A 14,361-nucleotide genomic window follows, 5' to 3' on the forward strand; every position below is an offset into this window, starting at 1 on the left:
CTACAAAGAAGAGCTCGTAGAGCAGCCGTATGGTGATTTCTACATCGTATAGCGTATTAGACTTGCCAGGTTCCAGAGAGCTGGTCATGTCATGAGAATGGCACAGGAAGACCGACTCCATAAAGCACTAAACTCGGCATATTGCCGACAAAGCCTCAGATCGTGAACGGTATCGCGGACTTCTGTAACACACCCAGACCGCGAATCGGTTGTAACGCTAGATAAGTAACTATCACAGTCAGTCGTTGACTCCAAAGTGAATTCCGACGCTCCGAATCAATCCGGGTGGGATTGGAGTTTAGGCAAAGTTACGTTACGACAACAATATCTGTCAGTAGTATGACCTCAAATCTCAAAAGGTATACAAAAAAAGGGATTAAATTATCATATACCTAGTGGCCTAGTTCTCTCAAAAAGTTATGCATTGAACCTGGTCATTAATTTTATTATGCGATGCCTATCATACTCCTAGCTTTACGAATATTCGTTAGACTCTTTGTGTAATAAATGAACTGATTTAAAGTTTCATTATCGTTCGGGATTTCCAAATGTATTTTTTGCTAGTTTTTTTTTCGTTTTCGTAGTAAACTTCATATAATTAAATACATTGAAATGGAAACCGAAAGCCAAAAACCCTTTGATTCATTTCCCAAGCAAAAGAAAACTGAAAGTGAAGCAACAACAACAAAAAAAAAACAAAGGCTTTATTATGTAGAACAATGCATTCGGGAGAATTTGCAAGCGTACAAAAACCAAACTTTTTACTCCTCCATGAGAATTTCTGTTTTCCATACCTTTGCACAATACGAAAGCAAAAAACGAAACCCGAAAAAACATGCAAAACGAGATTTTCTGTAAGTGTCTGTATGCTGTGAATGAGTATTTCATGGAGCAGAATTTTCAGGGAGACCAAAAAAAAAAAAAACTCCGCGCACACCACGCAGAGCTTCATTTCCGGTGACTTAACGCCTTACGCTACCTGGCACGAGGTCAGTTCAGGGACAACAACGTTATTGCGAGCGAGAATTTCCACATCGGTCCATCCCGTAGAACATAATTTTTAATTCATCTTCCCGCCCTCCCCAGCGTGCAGATTGTACGCAATCTGTAAACCGTTTTTTTTTTTTGTTGGCTCGGCACCAGGCCCGAGGTCCGATTTAGTGAGCCACCGTTCCTCGTTTGCTGATCCCTTTTTTCGCACCGAAATTTTCACTCCTTTCAGCTTCCGAAACAGGTGGCGCCGGTTGCGGTGGGGTTAAAAAAGCCAAAACAAAAAACCCCCTAGAAGGGAAACCTTTGAAAAATTGGTCATTCAGAGTGGCGAGCAAAGGGATGAAGCCGAATTTGCGAAATGGCAAGAATAAAAATGAACCCAAAACCGATGCAGAAACATCAAAAGTAAATCGCTTACTCGAGAAATAACTTGAGCGTTGGGGCTTTTCCTCGTTCTCGTCCAGGCTGTATTTTTTTTTGTTTCTTTCTTCGTTTGGTCCATCTTTGAATGGCATTTTGTTGTTGTGAAAGTTGGATTTAGAATGTCCAAAGTGTGCCCGAGAGACCACAATAATCAAAAGAGGAGTGTCTCTGTAGGGTGGGCGGGCTAAAAAAAGGGAGCCGAAAACAAAAATTCACAACCTAAGCTGACGGTGAACTTGGGATTCGCCTTCTTTCCAGCTGTGGGGGTTCAAATGAAAGTATATTTGAAATATGAAGATGAGTGTGTGTGTGTGCATATTCTGGTGACCGCACTTGCCGGCACGGTCGCAGTACTGTTCCCGGGGATGAACTTGGCACACATTCCAGTGTGGGAAAAACGAAGAAAAGAAATGCTGCCGGTGCACTGTTTATCCGCTCACGTGGGTGAGGCTTTTTTTTGCGCGGGGGTAAAGAAGGCGAAAGCTAGAAAAGCGACGAAGAGCTAATAAATTTTCCCTTATTTTGTGTGGTGCTTTTTCTTCCGCATTCACCGTTACACAATGAGGTGCACGGGGAATCGACGGATAGTGGTTGAGCGCGGCGAACCTGTCACGGATGGGAATGTTTGGGATAGTGTTTTGCCAGTACAATTGATACTGTTTGTAAGTGGCTTTATCAAATGGTATCAAGGAAAAAAAGGAGGGAAACTAATGAAGAGAAACAGAGAGAGAGAGAGTGTAAGAGAGTTTAAGTGAATAGCTAGAACAAGGGTTGTATGAACTACAGTCATATACTTACGCACTAAACCATGTTAAGGAATGGCTCGAGAACTGGTACACCAAGATCTCTCGAGAATGAAGAGCAGAAAGAAGAAGAAGAAGAAGTGAAATACAACCTAAGTGAAATATGTTTCCTCTAAAACTTAATGTCACTTGGTTGATTCTTTCACCGTCTGTATGTCAGTACTGTGGACTTGAAGTCACTGTGGAACACTTACTGATACAATGTCATGGATACTGCGTTAATAGAAAGAAATACAACCTAAGTGGGCACTTGTATGTAGTGCTCTTCAATAACATCGAAGATTATAAGAAAAAAATGCTTTTCTATTTCTGTTTCGCCTTTTTCTGGTTTTATTCATGTTACTTCGGTTTCGTTTTGTGAGAGTTTAGTTTTAATTTACGTTACGCATCTTTTAGATATTTGTCTATAATTGGATAACAATAGTTGTTATTTGAGGAAAATTTTTGATATTTTTATTTGAATTGTTAATTATTTTTTTATGTCAACTGTTCTGATATTTTCTGTTCTAAGATTACACTTTTAGGATTGCATAACTGTTTATTCTTTATATATTTGTATTTATATTTTTCCCTTCTATTTATCATTATATGCTAGGGCATAAGATTTTTGGATTATATGCTAGGGGCGGCCCGGTAGAAAATGAGACAGTTGCGCCTGTCTTCACACGGCAGGACTGGTGTTCAAATTCTATCTGGGCCGCTCCTCCCCCATAGTGAGGACTGAATATCCAGCTATGCGGTATTAATAAGTCTAGCAGCCAGAAATACTTACTTTATAACTTTTTTTTTTAAATTTGGTTTATGGTAATTGGCGTTACTATTTTTTTAAGGATCAACCTTCTTTTCAATGCCTCTTGTTTATCTCTTTTTTGTGTATTCTGGGTTTTAATGCATTTAAACCAAATTTAAAAGGGTATGTTACGGTGGGTATCGAAACCTGTCCGGACCGTTACCCCGTAGCTAGGACTGACTATTCAGCTACGAGTAAGACTAAGTCAACGTAGCCACCAACAGCAGGCCATGACCTCTTAATGTTATAAAACCATCGGAGAAGAATCAATTCACCAGATGTTACAGTTTCCGTCAGTAAAAAAATGGCATCAAAGATTTTATTTAAAATTTTCTGTCCATCCGTCGTTCCTGAGGTCATGGACGTAATGTTTTTGATTCTAAAAAAAAAATAATTTAAATTCATTTTTAAAGTCCTTAAAGAATTTAAAAGTGAGTTAACGATAATAATTGTCTGTCAAATGTGATTGATGTCTAGTCAAATGTGAAAATATAGAAATATCGATGCCACTTGTTAGAGTAGCACCGAGTGGTAGGTGCCTTCTGTAAGAGCAGCACATCAATAATTTTTAAATCCCATACTAATGCCCCTTCCCCCAACCCTCTCCACTCTCGCACTCCCATAAATATGCTGATTGAAATAGTAAATGAAGGGTAAAGCGATTCGTATGGTAATTTAATTGCATCAAATAGGGTTATGAAATTTGCTATTGATTTTCTAGCTGGCTTAAAAATGTCGCGCGCATGTCGACCCGCGTCCCCCACGCCGTATTGATTGCTTCTGCATAATAAAGCACATTTTAGGCCGGCACCACCATTGTTGAGACGCTAATGGTGCCATTATTATTCAATAGCGCCGCACAAAGCTCCGGTCGGGGTTGTGCTGTGGGCAAAAAAAAAAAACAAAAACGGAACGTCCTTTTCCTCGTGAACTCTGCACAGTTTTGCTCGCTCCCGCAAGCCGATCGATGGGTGTCTGGTTAAGCTTTCGCAGCAATCTTCAACAATCAATTTCCGGTCAGTAGTGCGAGCAAAATTTATCGTTGTATCGTACACCGATAATAATTAACAACCGCCAAGCGAACGGTGAGAAACTGTCCCCGTGTCGGACGGATAGCGGTGACTGTGGGGTCGATGTTTGCGGGGGGTAGCAAACCCGGGGTCGCATCCATTTCCAAATCCAACTAAAACCCCACTACAATGCCAATAATAATCATTCAGCGAATGATGAATTCGTAAATTGGCACTATAAAATCTGTTTCGGGCGGGCGAAAGCATTAGTGCGTAATATCGTGTGTCATGATGAGAATATAAAATCAATCGTTGCGTCCGTGCGTTAATGTGAAACTCTGCGCTGTTGGTGCCAGTGGGACTCCACCGAAGGGTGATTCGGCGTTGTGTCTAAAGACGACTTGACGAGCATCGTGCGTTAGTTCTAAGTAGCAATGATTTCTCATTTTCGCTGCTTGCGCCCGGAATCATTGCTGCAAGTAGTAGTTCCTCGCTATTCTGAGCGATGTTTGGAGAGAAACACATAAAATGTTTCAGCATCAACAATAGCTTGCGCCTAATACGTCTATCGCCTGCTAGTTGTGGGTAATGTGTTTCTACATTCCAGTACACAACTTACGGCTAGCACCGCCAGCTCTGAAGCTCTCGTTTTGTTTGGTTAATTCAATTAAAAATTCCACTGCACGTTGGCACTCATTGTGTGTATGCGCGTAAAAATTCTTTCACCCAGGCATCATAAAACCCTGCCTACAGCTGGCCGACATCGACCCACCGTTGCGTCCGTCGATGGGCGAGATGTTGTGCAGGACGCGATAGCTTCCAACTTTAACTCGTTTCGGCAAGATGATGCTGTAAACGTCGGTAATGATGGGGTAGGTTTCGGTCCGTTTGGTACGTTCGTATTTTGGGGCGAGAAACGTGCTTCCCAGCAACACGACGAAACACACGGCGTGCGTCCGCTCATTAAGTCCGCCGTCCATTTCCACCCGGTGTGCCCTACATTGTGCACACAACGATTCTGTGTTGTTAGCGCAATTTGAATCGAGCGGATGTCGTGGTACAAAATGAGTCGCAAAATGGGGCGTTACGGAGATGGACTGTTGTCGGGGGGTTTATGAGATCACCATGGGTTTTCCTGTACACGGTCAGTTTAAAGATCCTTTACTTGATACCTGTTATTGATGTAGGTGGGCTGTATTAAAATGGAGGTACAGAAAAATTGGAACAATGTAATTTAGGCGACTTTGTGCAATCCTTTCAAGATCGTTGGTTGTTCTATATTTTTGGTCCAATATTTGATGTGTTTTTCGCTCGATAATCTTCCTTATTTTGCTAGCTCGTTTTTTAATTTTACGCCTCTTATGATTTAACACGAACGGAGCAGTGATGGGCTAGTGTTATTATCGGTTTTTCGATCCTTGACTGATAAAAGTTGGAGAAATGTGAATTTTAACGGTCTATTTTTGATATTCAGAGATTATTTTCCAAAAATTGCATACTTTTAGGCGGTATTGTTTAAAAGACTCACTAAGCATGCAATTCTTTGCAGTTTTGTGTTGTCTAGTAGATAATTTATCTTTAGAACAAGGGTCTGGACGGAGGTTGATCGGAAGAAAGTAAAAGTGAAATGAAAGAGATATGATATTTATGCAAGTTTTTATTTTTAGTTCGTTGCTGGTTATCTCCATGTATGGAGAAAATAAAGGTATAATAAGATCTTATTTTGATTCCTGGTAGTCGTTTTCGGGGACAATTAACCGCATAATAAAATCTCGTGTTTTAGAGCTTTTGGTTGAAAACCATTTTAATAAAAATTGCATACCTTTAGGCGTTATTCTCAAGAAGAATTGCATTGCAACCATTTGAATGGAATCGGTGTAGCAGTTTTATTGTTATAATTTTATGGCAATAATTTAAAAAAAATTACAGAGGATATTGCTTATAAATCACTTAATTTAGAAAATTGCATACTTTTAGGTGGCATTTAGGCTTGTATTCCTGTAGGCAGCATGCAGTAAAGAATGCCTTATTTTGTAGCCGTTAAAGTTCCATCAACACAAATTTTCATTAAAGCTAAAACTAAAGGAGACTTCACTTTTAAAACAGGGTCCCCCTTTAAACCCTATTATGCAACGTTCGTGTGTAGAACAATGGAACAAAAACGAAATTGGTCAACATTTTATCATACATCACACTCGCTAACAGGCTAAAATGCGTGTGTGAATGCCTTTGCGTCAGCATTGTCGTATCACCGTCGACAGTATGTTGGGAAAACATCAAATCAGCTGAAGCTGACGAACTCAGCTGATGCGTTCTGTCACGGTAGTCTGTGCGTGTGCGCTATGGACAGGAAGATTGAATTTCGTGGTGACGAGCGCTAAGCTTGTAAAATTTAGCCACATTAGATTAAGGGACCGCTGGCCTTACGTGCGATGATGTCTAAATGGCAGACAGCAGCTCACACGGACCTTTTTTTTCGCAATGGCGGTTGTTTTGTTGAAGGCTTCTTTTTAGTGTTCTCTACGCTTCATTCCACAGGGTTCATTCCGCCCTGGTGGTTAGGGTGGGCTTTATGTATCGCTAGCAATCGGCCACAGTTTGTTGGACATATGCTGGAGGAAAGTGTTTTATGGAGGATGAAAACTTTATCCATAGGGGGGAGTTTGATCGGAAGCGGAGAGGTGGACAGGAAGAAAGAGAGAGAGGAAGAAGGAGCGGATTTTCTACGGTTTTAAACTGTGGGGCAGAATGTATCCTGGCTGCCGCGTTCCGCATACCAATGAGAGCGATAATCGATAATTTTTGTCGTCTATCTGTGCTAAACAATGCTGAAGAGATGCTGAGATAGGGCGATAGTGTCGTGGGTAGGTGGACACATACATACCCACACACACACACACACACATAAGCACACACACGTGCCGAGATTTTCTGACGCTCGTTTTCAAAGTGACCCCGGCGGGAGAGTCGAACCCGAACCATTTTGCCACTGGTCCACAGGTCATGAATTATGGGCTTTGACTTATTTATGGTTTCATATTTTGCAGTGTGACTCAGTGACGAGGGCCCCCATACACCGGTAATGCTTACGGTTCGAAAAAGGGCTATAGTTTGTGGATCAAAAGTGTTTTTCTTAAAGGGAAAAGCTAGGATTGGAAAAGGGGGTGCGAAAGTTTTGTTTTCAATTTTAAAGGCAAAACCTCCGAACCGCGCCCCCCCCCCGGATTTTCCGAATGACGGTTTGCTGACACAGCAAACAGACGTAGCAGTGCCCGCGGGATGGATAAAGCCAGCAAGCAGTGGAGAAGGTGCATCGGCATCCGGCACGGATAAGATGGCAGGAGTTTGATTTTTAATAGAATATTTTATGTGACGGTGATTGAAGAAGGTACGGCGGTGAAAATTTTCACCCTGCCACGTGGAAACCATTTCGGTACCGTTCGTTTGACATGCCTAACGTGTCGAAATGGGGCGGGGTTCGGATTTTCGGTCGGATGGCAAGGAAAATTGGAGACCGAAACGAACCCTTTTTACCCATGACTTATTGATGAAGGGTTACCGTTTATGAATTAATGCCGCGCGAACGATAGCCGGGTGGGGAGGAGGGTTTGAGAGCTTTTGGGTGTAAAAATTGATGAATTTAATCAGGTACGTGGCAAAGACACGCTCAGTACACGGCATGGTGGGACGTTTCGATATAATGGAGGAAATTATTTTTAGGACAACAAAATTCGGATGCGATACACGTGGGAGGACCAGACCGTAAGTGTAGACCGTAGACCGTAGTGTTTCTAGCTTATTATGTGAGCTTTAAAAATACTTTCGATTTGCTTGTGAATTAATAATTTATCGTTAAATATGAAGGAAATATAAGAAAGGTCCAGCAAAGGTAGCAGTCCTGCTGCTTGATTAATTATTTGTCTCGGTCTTTAGGAGATAATTTGAAAATATATTATTAGTGGCTAATGTATTTGACGCGGTCTGGTGGCCGAGGCAACAGCGGCGCCGGTCTTCACACGGCAGGGCCGGAGTTCAAATCCCATCCAAACCGCCTCCCCGTACTAGATTAGACTATTTTTCTACGGGTAAAATCAAGTCACAGAAAGCCAGAAATGGCAGGCCGAGACCTCTCGAGGTTGTAGTGCCAAAGAAGAAGAGAATGTATTTGACATTATGTCATATTTTGTACTTGAAATATATCACGAGCTTTAGTTTTTCATCAAAAACTGCAATGCAGTTTTCAGAAGAAACTTTTCTAACAAAAATTACAAAATACAAAGCATTTTCCTATGCAATTTGCATACTTTAAGGCGTGCGTATGACGAAATTGACAAGTTTAGGGCTTATCGACCATAAAGATTTCCCAAAAAATGGATACAGATTATGGAACATCAGAAAATGGTTTGTATGGAAATTTTTTACAGTTTTAAATATAACTAAACTCAACATAACTTGTACAACGAGCATTCTGCTAGCTGTGCCACATTCATGTCCGAAATGTCTCTGAGAGATAGTGAGCTTGCCGGTTGATTTTAGGCCTCTTAATGCGTACTGATAGAGAGCACGGCCATGATGAGCGCAATAGAAAATAGCGAAAACAAACTTTTGGGCTATTTGTCACTCGCATTGCATACTTTAAGGCGAATAGAACTAGCAGTGCATTTAATTGGAAGCATACAATCCAATCTAATGGATTTCCCAGTTTTTTGTCAAAAAACGTTTCGGATTAAGCGTTCTAAAGAAAGTTTTTACAACAGTAACCATCGCTTCTTCCAACCCTAAGCACAATAAAAATTAATTTTTCACAATGCTTAAATTTCTAAAAATGTATAACATGCCACTCCTGGGATCCACTCCAAGAAGCGCGCGAAATCCCGAAACCCCAACACCCACTCCAGATGGCATTAGCATGAAATGAGACTGTAATATTTATTGTTTATTGCATCTATTGCGAGGTGTTAGTGGTGGTGTTGTCGGTCTTAATGGTGTCGGTGTCGAGTTGCTTATACACACACACACACACACATAAACACACGCACGCATATCGAGCATAATTTGGCGACGAGTGTCTTGCCCAAGAATTCCTCTTTTTTTCCCGCGAAAACCCTCACCAATGTAAGTTCGTACCACTTCCACTGAGACTCCCCATTCCGTTCATTGGCTCGACAAGCGTAAATGGTTCATCCGGAAAATGGGAACCGTTTTCCAGATAAAAGTGAAACGCTAAAAACTGTCGCCTTTTGTACGGGTGGGTTCTGCTACTGTGATGGGGACACACACATTACCGGAGCACACACAGAGACAGAGAGGAAAAGTCACTGGCCGATCGTTGGTGGAGCAAGGGCTGTGTTGTAACTGTGGTGTGCAGGGAGGAGGGGGGGGGGGAGATGTTAAGAAATAATGCAAATGGAGAGTGCCATGTAAGTGAACGACACCAGCAGAAAACCTGCTGGTATGATTGTATGTAGACGCAGAACGGAACGGTTCTTCAACGGTCGGTTTGGATGGTGCAGTAAACGCAAACTCACATAGTCGTGGAGGGGGGGGGAAAGCCGGGAGGATGGGATAAAAAGAAAATCGCAAGTACCGAGCGGCATACTCACAGGCACACAGGGCGATGCGACAAAGGATAAAGGAGTGTTCAAGTTAAAGTCGATGTAAAAGACAGCCGAGTCATAGCATCTGCTGCAGCACGGTCCATGTTGTCGTTGTTTCGCCAGCCCGGCTGTATGGAGGGTCTACCGTTGTAGGGTTCGGCAAAGGGTGTGTGGAAGGGATTTCGGTTGTAATAATGGGTAGGCTCCGGCACAGCACACCACTCAGTTTTTTTGTGGCATCGTCAAAAAAAAAAAACAGCATCGACGAAGACATCGGAAAACCTCCGACAGCGGGAGCGAGGAGCAAGCGGACGTAAGCGGCGGAGGTCAGAAAAGTGAAAAACATTTCACTTCCTGAGCGGAAAACGTAAGGAAAATGGCGAGATAAACTTCGCGATTGTTTGACTCTGCTCAAGCTCGTGCCTTGCAATATCCTCACGGGCTGTAATGTTCCGCTCGGGGGTAAAGTCCCCATGTGCTTGGAGAGTTGGTGACTGCGAGTGTGAGAGTGCGCACGTGTCTGTATGGTATGGTAAACACTGTGACCAACTATGTGTGATGTGTGATGTGTGCTGTATGTGTGTTGTTCCCGGAAAAAGGGGGATTGATGGCCGGTGTACTGTGTAGGTCCTTTTTTTGCTTCCCTCACTTCCAGGGTTCCCAGCAATCACTGTGTGTATTACGACATTAGTTTGATGGAATGTAATGACGGGGTTGTGCTGAAAGTGTTGAATGAATAATTATGCTGCTTTACCGCTATTATCGTACGCCTCATTGACAAGCAGGCGCGTGCATTCGGGTGCGGTGGCATGCAGCACAGTGTGAAGGCACGTGAATTATAATGCTACCGGGAGATATTCATTAAGGATCGATTAGTGTGTTAGTTTATTGGTTTTGGGCTGTGTGGAAGTGGAATAGGTTAAGTTCTACCTATTTGCTCTCTTGCTCGTAAACTGGGACGTTGCAGTATGGACTGATTTATAGAACAAAGTGATTGAATTAGCTTTGGGCATATGTGAGCCTTGATGTATGCAATCCGCATCGACAAAAGCCTTTTGGGTGGAATGAAGTTCAGCCGGATCTCGATGTTTACAGAATAGCTTGAAATGCAGAGAAAATTTTATTGGTTTTTACTTCATTAGTATGGCGTCCACCGCGTCCTACTGCGCCATGTAGGCTAATAGTTTGGTCCCTTGGTTTGCTGGTTGGTACGGAAGTTCTGAGCTGCTGCCGCTGCCGCCATATAGCAATCGTTCGGACAAACGCCAGGAATGCCAGGTGCTCCACGAACGCCCGGATGTCCTGTTGGTGATGTTGTGGAATGATTTCATTGAAATGTCAAGAAAGAATCCTCTCTGCACTTACCCGCTTTGCCAGGCTCTCCACGTTCACCTGCACGCCCAGGTGGACCTATCACGGAATCACCTGGCAGTCCAGGAGGACCGACTGGACCTTGCGGACCGACGTAACCCACACCATCACGTCCATTCTCACCAGGCATACCCGGTTCGCCACGCTCGCCAGCCGGTCCTGCAACACCCGGTGCTCCCGGTTCACCCGGTATACCACGATCCCCAGTGAAACCAGGGAATCCACGCTCACCCTTCTCACCCGGTCGTCCAGGAGTGCCAGGTTTTCCGGGCCGCGAAACTCCCGGCGGTCCAGGAGGTCCAATCAATCCCTCGGTAAGCTCGGCAATGTGATCTCTCAGAACTGCCCGACAGATGTCGCTTACTTCTGCCTCGGTATAGCTACGTCCAGGGACACCGGGAACACCTGGTGGACCGGTTTGTCCCGGCAGTCCAGGTATACCTTGCGGTCCGGGAGCTCCATCAACGCCTGGGGCACCGGGCACGCCTGGTGCACCTTCTGGACCACGGAGACCACCGGCACCGCGTTCTCCGGGCAACCCAGTATATCCCGTCGGTCCTCGATGTCCATACGACATGAAGTTTTCAAAATATCGTCCACCACCACCGCCCTTTTCGAGGGAACCACCTTCACCGGGTGGTCCCGGGGGTCCTGGAAGGCCTGGAGCTCCAGGAAGTCCTGGCAATCCTTGCACGCCTGGAAGTCCTCTGTTACCGGATTCTCCTTTCTCTCCCTTTGATCCATCGTTTCCTCGTTGGCCTGGTAAGCCAGGAGGTCCTGCCACTGCTGAACCTGCCCGTGCGTCTCCAGGTTCACCTTTCTGTCCTCTGGGACCCGGTTCGCCAGGGTATCCTACCCCGTCTTCACCTCTCGGTCCTGGTGATCCGCGTTCTCCCTTTTACATTTATTCAAGAAATGTGATGAGAGACTTTGAGGAAGAATAAGAAGCTTACCTTTTGACCAGTAGATCCCGGCAATCCATCAGCACCTGGGAGGCCGGCCGCTCCGGGAGAACCAATCAAACCACGGGGTCCAGTTATCGACTGCCCATCACGTCCTGGAGCTCCGATTTCACCTTTTTCACCGCGCAAGCCTATACCGGGAGGACCCTGAGGACCCGGCAATCCTCTCGGTCCAACTGGGCCTGCTACAGCGGATCCAGCTACCGCGGCCATTCCTGGTTCTCCTTTTTGGCCTTTCAGTCCAGCAATTCCTACTCCGATCTCTCCCTTTTCGCCCTTCTGTCCGATTCCCGGAATACCCGGAGGTCCTTCTAATCCGCGTGGTCCAGGAGGTCCCTGAGGAATTAAACACAAGTACGTTTTTTAAATGAGTCTCCAATCTTTGTGTTATTAAAGTGTTGTTACCCGTCTTCCAAAAGCTCCAGCCTCTCCTTTTAGTCCTGGCAGACCAGGAGGTCCCGCTGGACCCGGTGCTCCCTAAGAAAAAAACGTAATCTTATGGCATAAACTTGTCTATTCATCTCAAACCAACCAAAACTCACATCCGTTCCATTGTATCCCGGTGGACAAACGGCATTACAGTCCGGTTTCGGGGTGGGTCCTTCCGGAAGGTTCGCCGTCAAGGATGCCACATCATACACCGGCAGCTCGTCACAATTGCCACGAGCCGGTCGGGTTGGATCACAGTTCATCACCATCCACTGTAGATCAATCACCGGCGATTCAGGCTCAAAGACAGACGTTTCAGCGAACCTAGAAATCGAAACGTACCCGTCCGATATGTCAAAACGGTCCCGAGGCTCCAACGGAACGTTCAAATTTCCATCGGTGTCGCGCACCGGACGACAATCGACCCACAGGTTGAGGTAGTCGTTGGTCACCCCGAGCATGATCTTGTGCCAGTTGTGATCGAACAGCTAGAGAACCACCCAAAAAGTGTCCAGTTAGGGAATATCGTTGAACAGCCTTTCTGCTGTAACTTGACAAGCTCACCGAAGTGTGATGATACTCCACAATCTGCTGCTCACCCTCGGTCGCTGGTAGCCCGATCTGTAGAATCTGTCGGCCAGGGTTCAGCGTAATCGCCAGCTGACTCTCCTGCACCTCGTTCGTCACCTCAAACAGGTGCCAGGACGATTCACCTTCATCCTCGATGCGGTACGTACATTCGAAGGAAAACTGGTGCGGTAATCCGAGTGGAAATGCGTCACCCGAGCGCATCGTCAGGTTAGCTTCCTTCTCGAAGCGATAGGCAGTTTGATACTCGTTGGTACCCTGGAGACGATGCATATGCTTGCTGCTCGCCTCAATTTGATCCAAACGGAACTCCCGAATCAAATCGAACGATCGCAGATCCACATCACCGGGTCTCCACCGTCCGCACGGGCCCTCTTCATAATCCTCCTCGTATTGCTCGGTTTCTAGCCGACGTTAAGAAGGAACATTGCAAACGAACGGTTGATGTTAGATTGGTTTAACCTTGAGGATTGTGGTTCATGCACAAACTTACGCGACTTCACTAGGCCTAACAGGCATATTAAGAGCATACACAGTCTTTTTGGGGGGAAATATGTGAACGATAAGAAATGTATTAACATTAGCACTTTAGTTCCCCCTTTTTCTTCACACATATTATATAGACAGGAAGGCTGCTAAAGGATCTCCCGACACACCTTACTATAGAAACACGAGTCATTTTAACACACTCGGACATAAATCACTGTTCTTTGTTCACCGTTTTTCCCCGTTTACATGCTTTACAGCGCAGAATTTCAAACGCAACCAGCCTCAAGCGTCCAAGATCCACTCTAGATCAAATCTAAACACCAACTGATCGGTAACGATTAGCCGGAGCCCGATGCTGGACGCCTTCTCCGAACGAACTGACATTGGCACTCAAAACTGGGGAAATTAATTCAACTACCATATGCTTCCGTATGGCAACCGACGGGTGAAGGGAACCTCAACGTCCAACCAATCTTTCGCATCTCGCAGTCAACCCGGCCGGCGATGCTAAAACAGTTTGTGCCATGGATGTAAGATAAATTAACTCCATTGGCATTCACAGCTCGCTCGCTTCGGCGACTGCAAAGCTGTTCGCCAGATGTGTGGCCGGCCCGTGTGGCATTTCTGGGATTTTTTTTTTGCTGTTGTGGTTGGTGTTCGGTGTCAACTTTAGAAAATTATTAAGAACTGGGTCAGAAGAAGCATTTCACGCTGGAGCAGTGAGAAATCGTTAAAGGTTGGTTTTTTGTGTTTGTTTGTTCCAGTTGTTTAATCGGGGGTGTTTATGCTCTGGTTTAGATTGAAATTGATGCTCACTGCAGAACTACAAGAAAAGTTCACTTATAAAACATGGGGATGAAAATTTTATTTAAAAAAAGACAGGTTCATACTGAGCTGCATACATTA

At 44.7% G+C, this 14,361-nt stretch overlaps 2 protein-coding genes across 8 annotated transcripts in view; one reads left to right on the forward strand and one right to left on the reverse strand.

Moving 5' to 3' along the window:
• LOC118511274 (voltage-dependent calcium channel subunit alpha-2/delta-4) overlaps positions 1–14,361 on the forward strand; it is a 74,097-nt gene that overhangs the window by 28,419 nt on the left and 31,317 nt on the right. The gene's annotated exons all lie outside the window — the stretch shown is intronic.
• LOC118511276 (collagen alpha-1(IX) chain-like) lies at positions 10,705–13,803 on the reverse strand. The gene is made up of 8 exons (XM_036054169.1): positions 13,623–13,803; positions 13,460–13,503; positions 12,943–13,370; positions 12,492–12,866; positions 12,355–12,426; positions 11,941–12,285; positions 10,982–11,882; positions 10,705–10,918 (listed from the first exon to the last, which is right to left on the reverse strand). Exons 1-8 carry the CDS (start codon positions 13,661–13,663, stop codon positions 10,794–10,796), a joined length of 2,331 nt encoding a protein of 776 aa, XP_035910062.1. The 5' UTR covers positions 13,664–13,803; the 3' UTR covers positions 10,705–10,793.

The sequence above is a fragment of the Anopheles stephensi genome, chromosome 3 (assembly GCF_013141755.1).
Source record: "Anopheles stephensi strain Indian chromosome 3, UCI_ANSTEP_V1.0, whole genome shotgun sequence".
NCBI classification, from domain to species: Eukaryota; Metazoa; Arthropoda; class Insecta; order Diptera; family Culicidae; genus Anopheles; species Anopheles stephensi.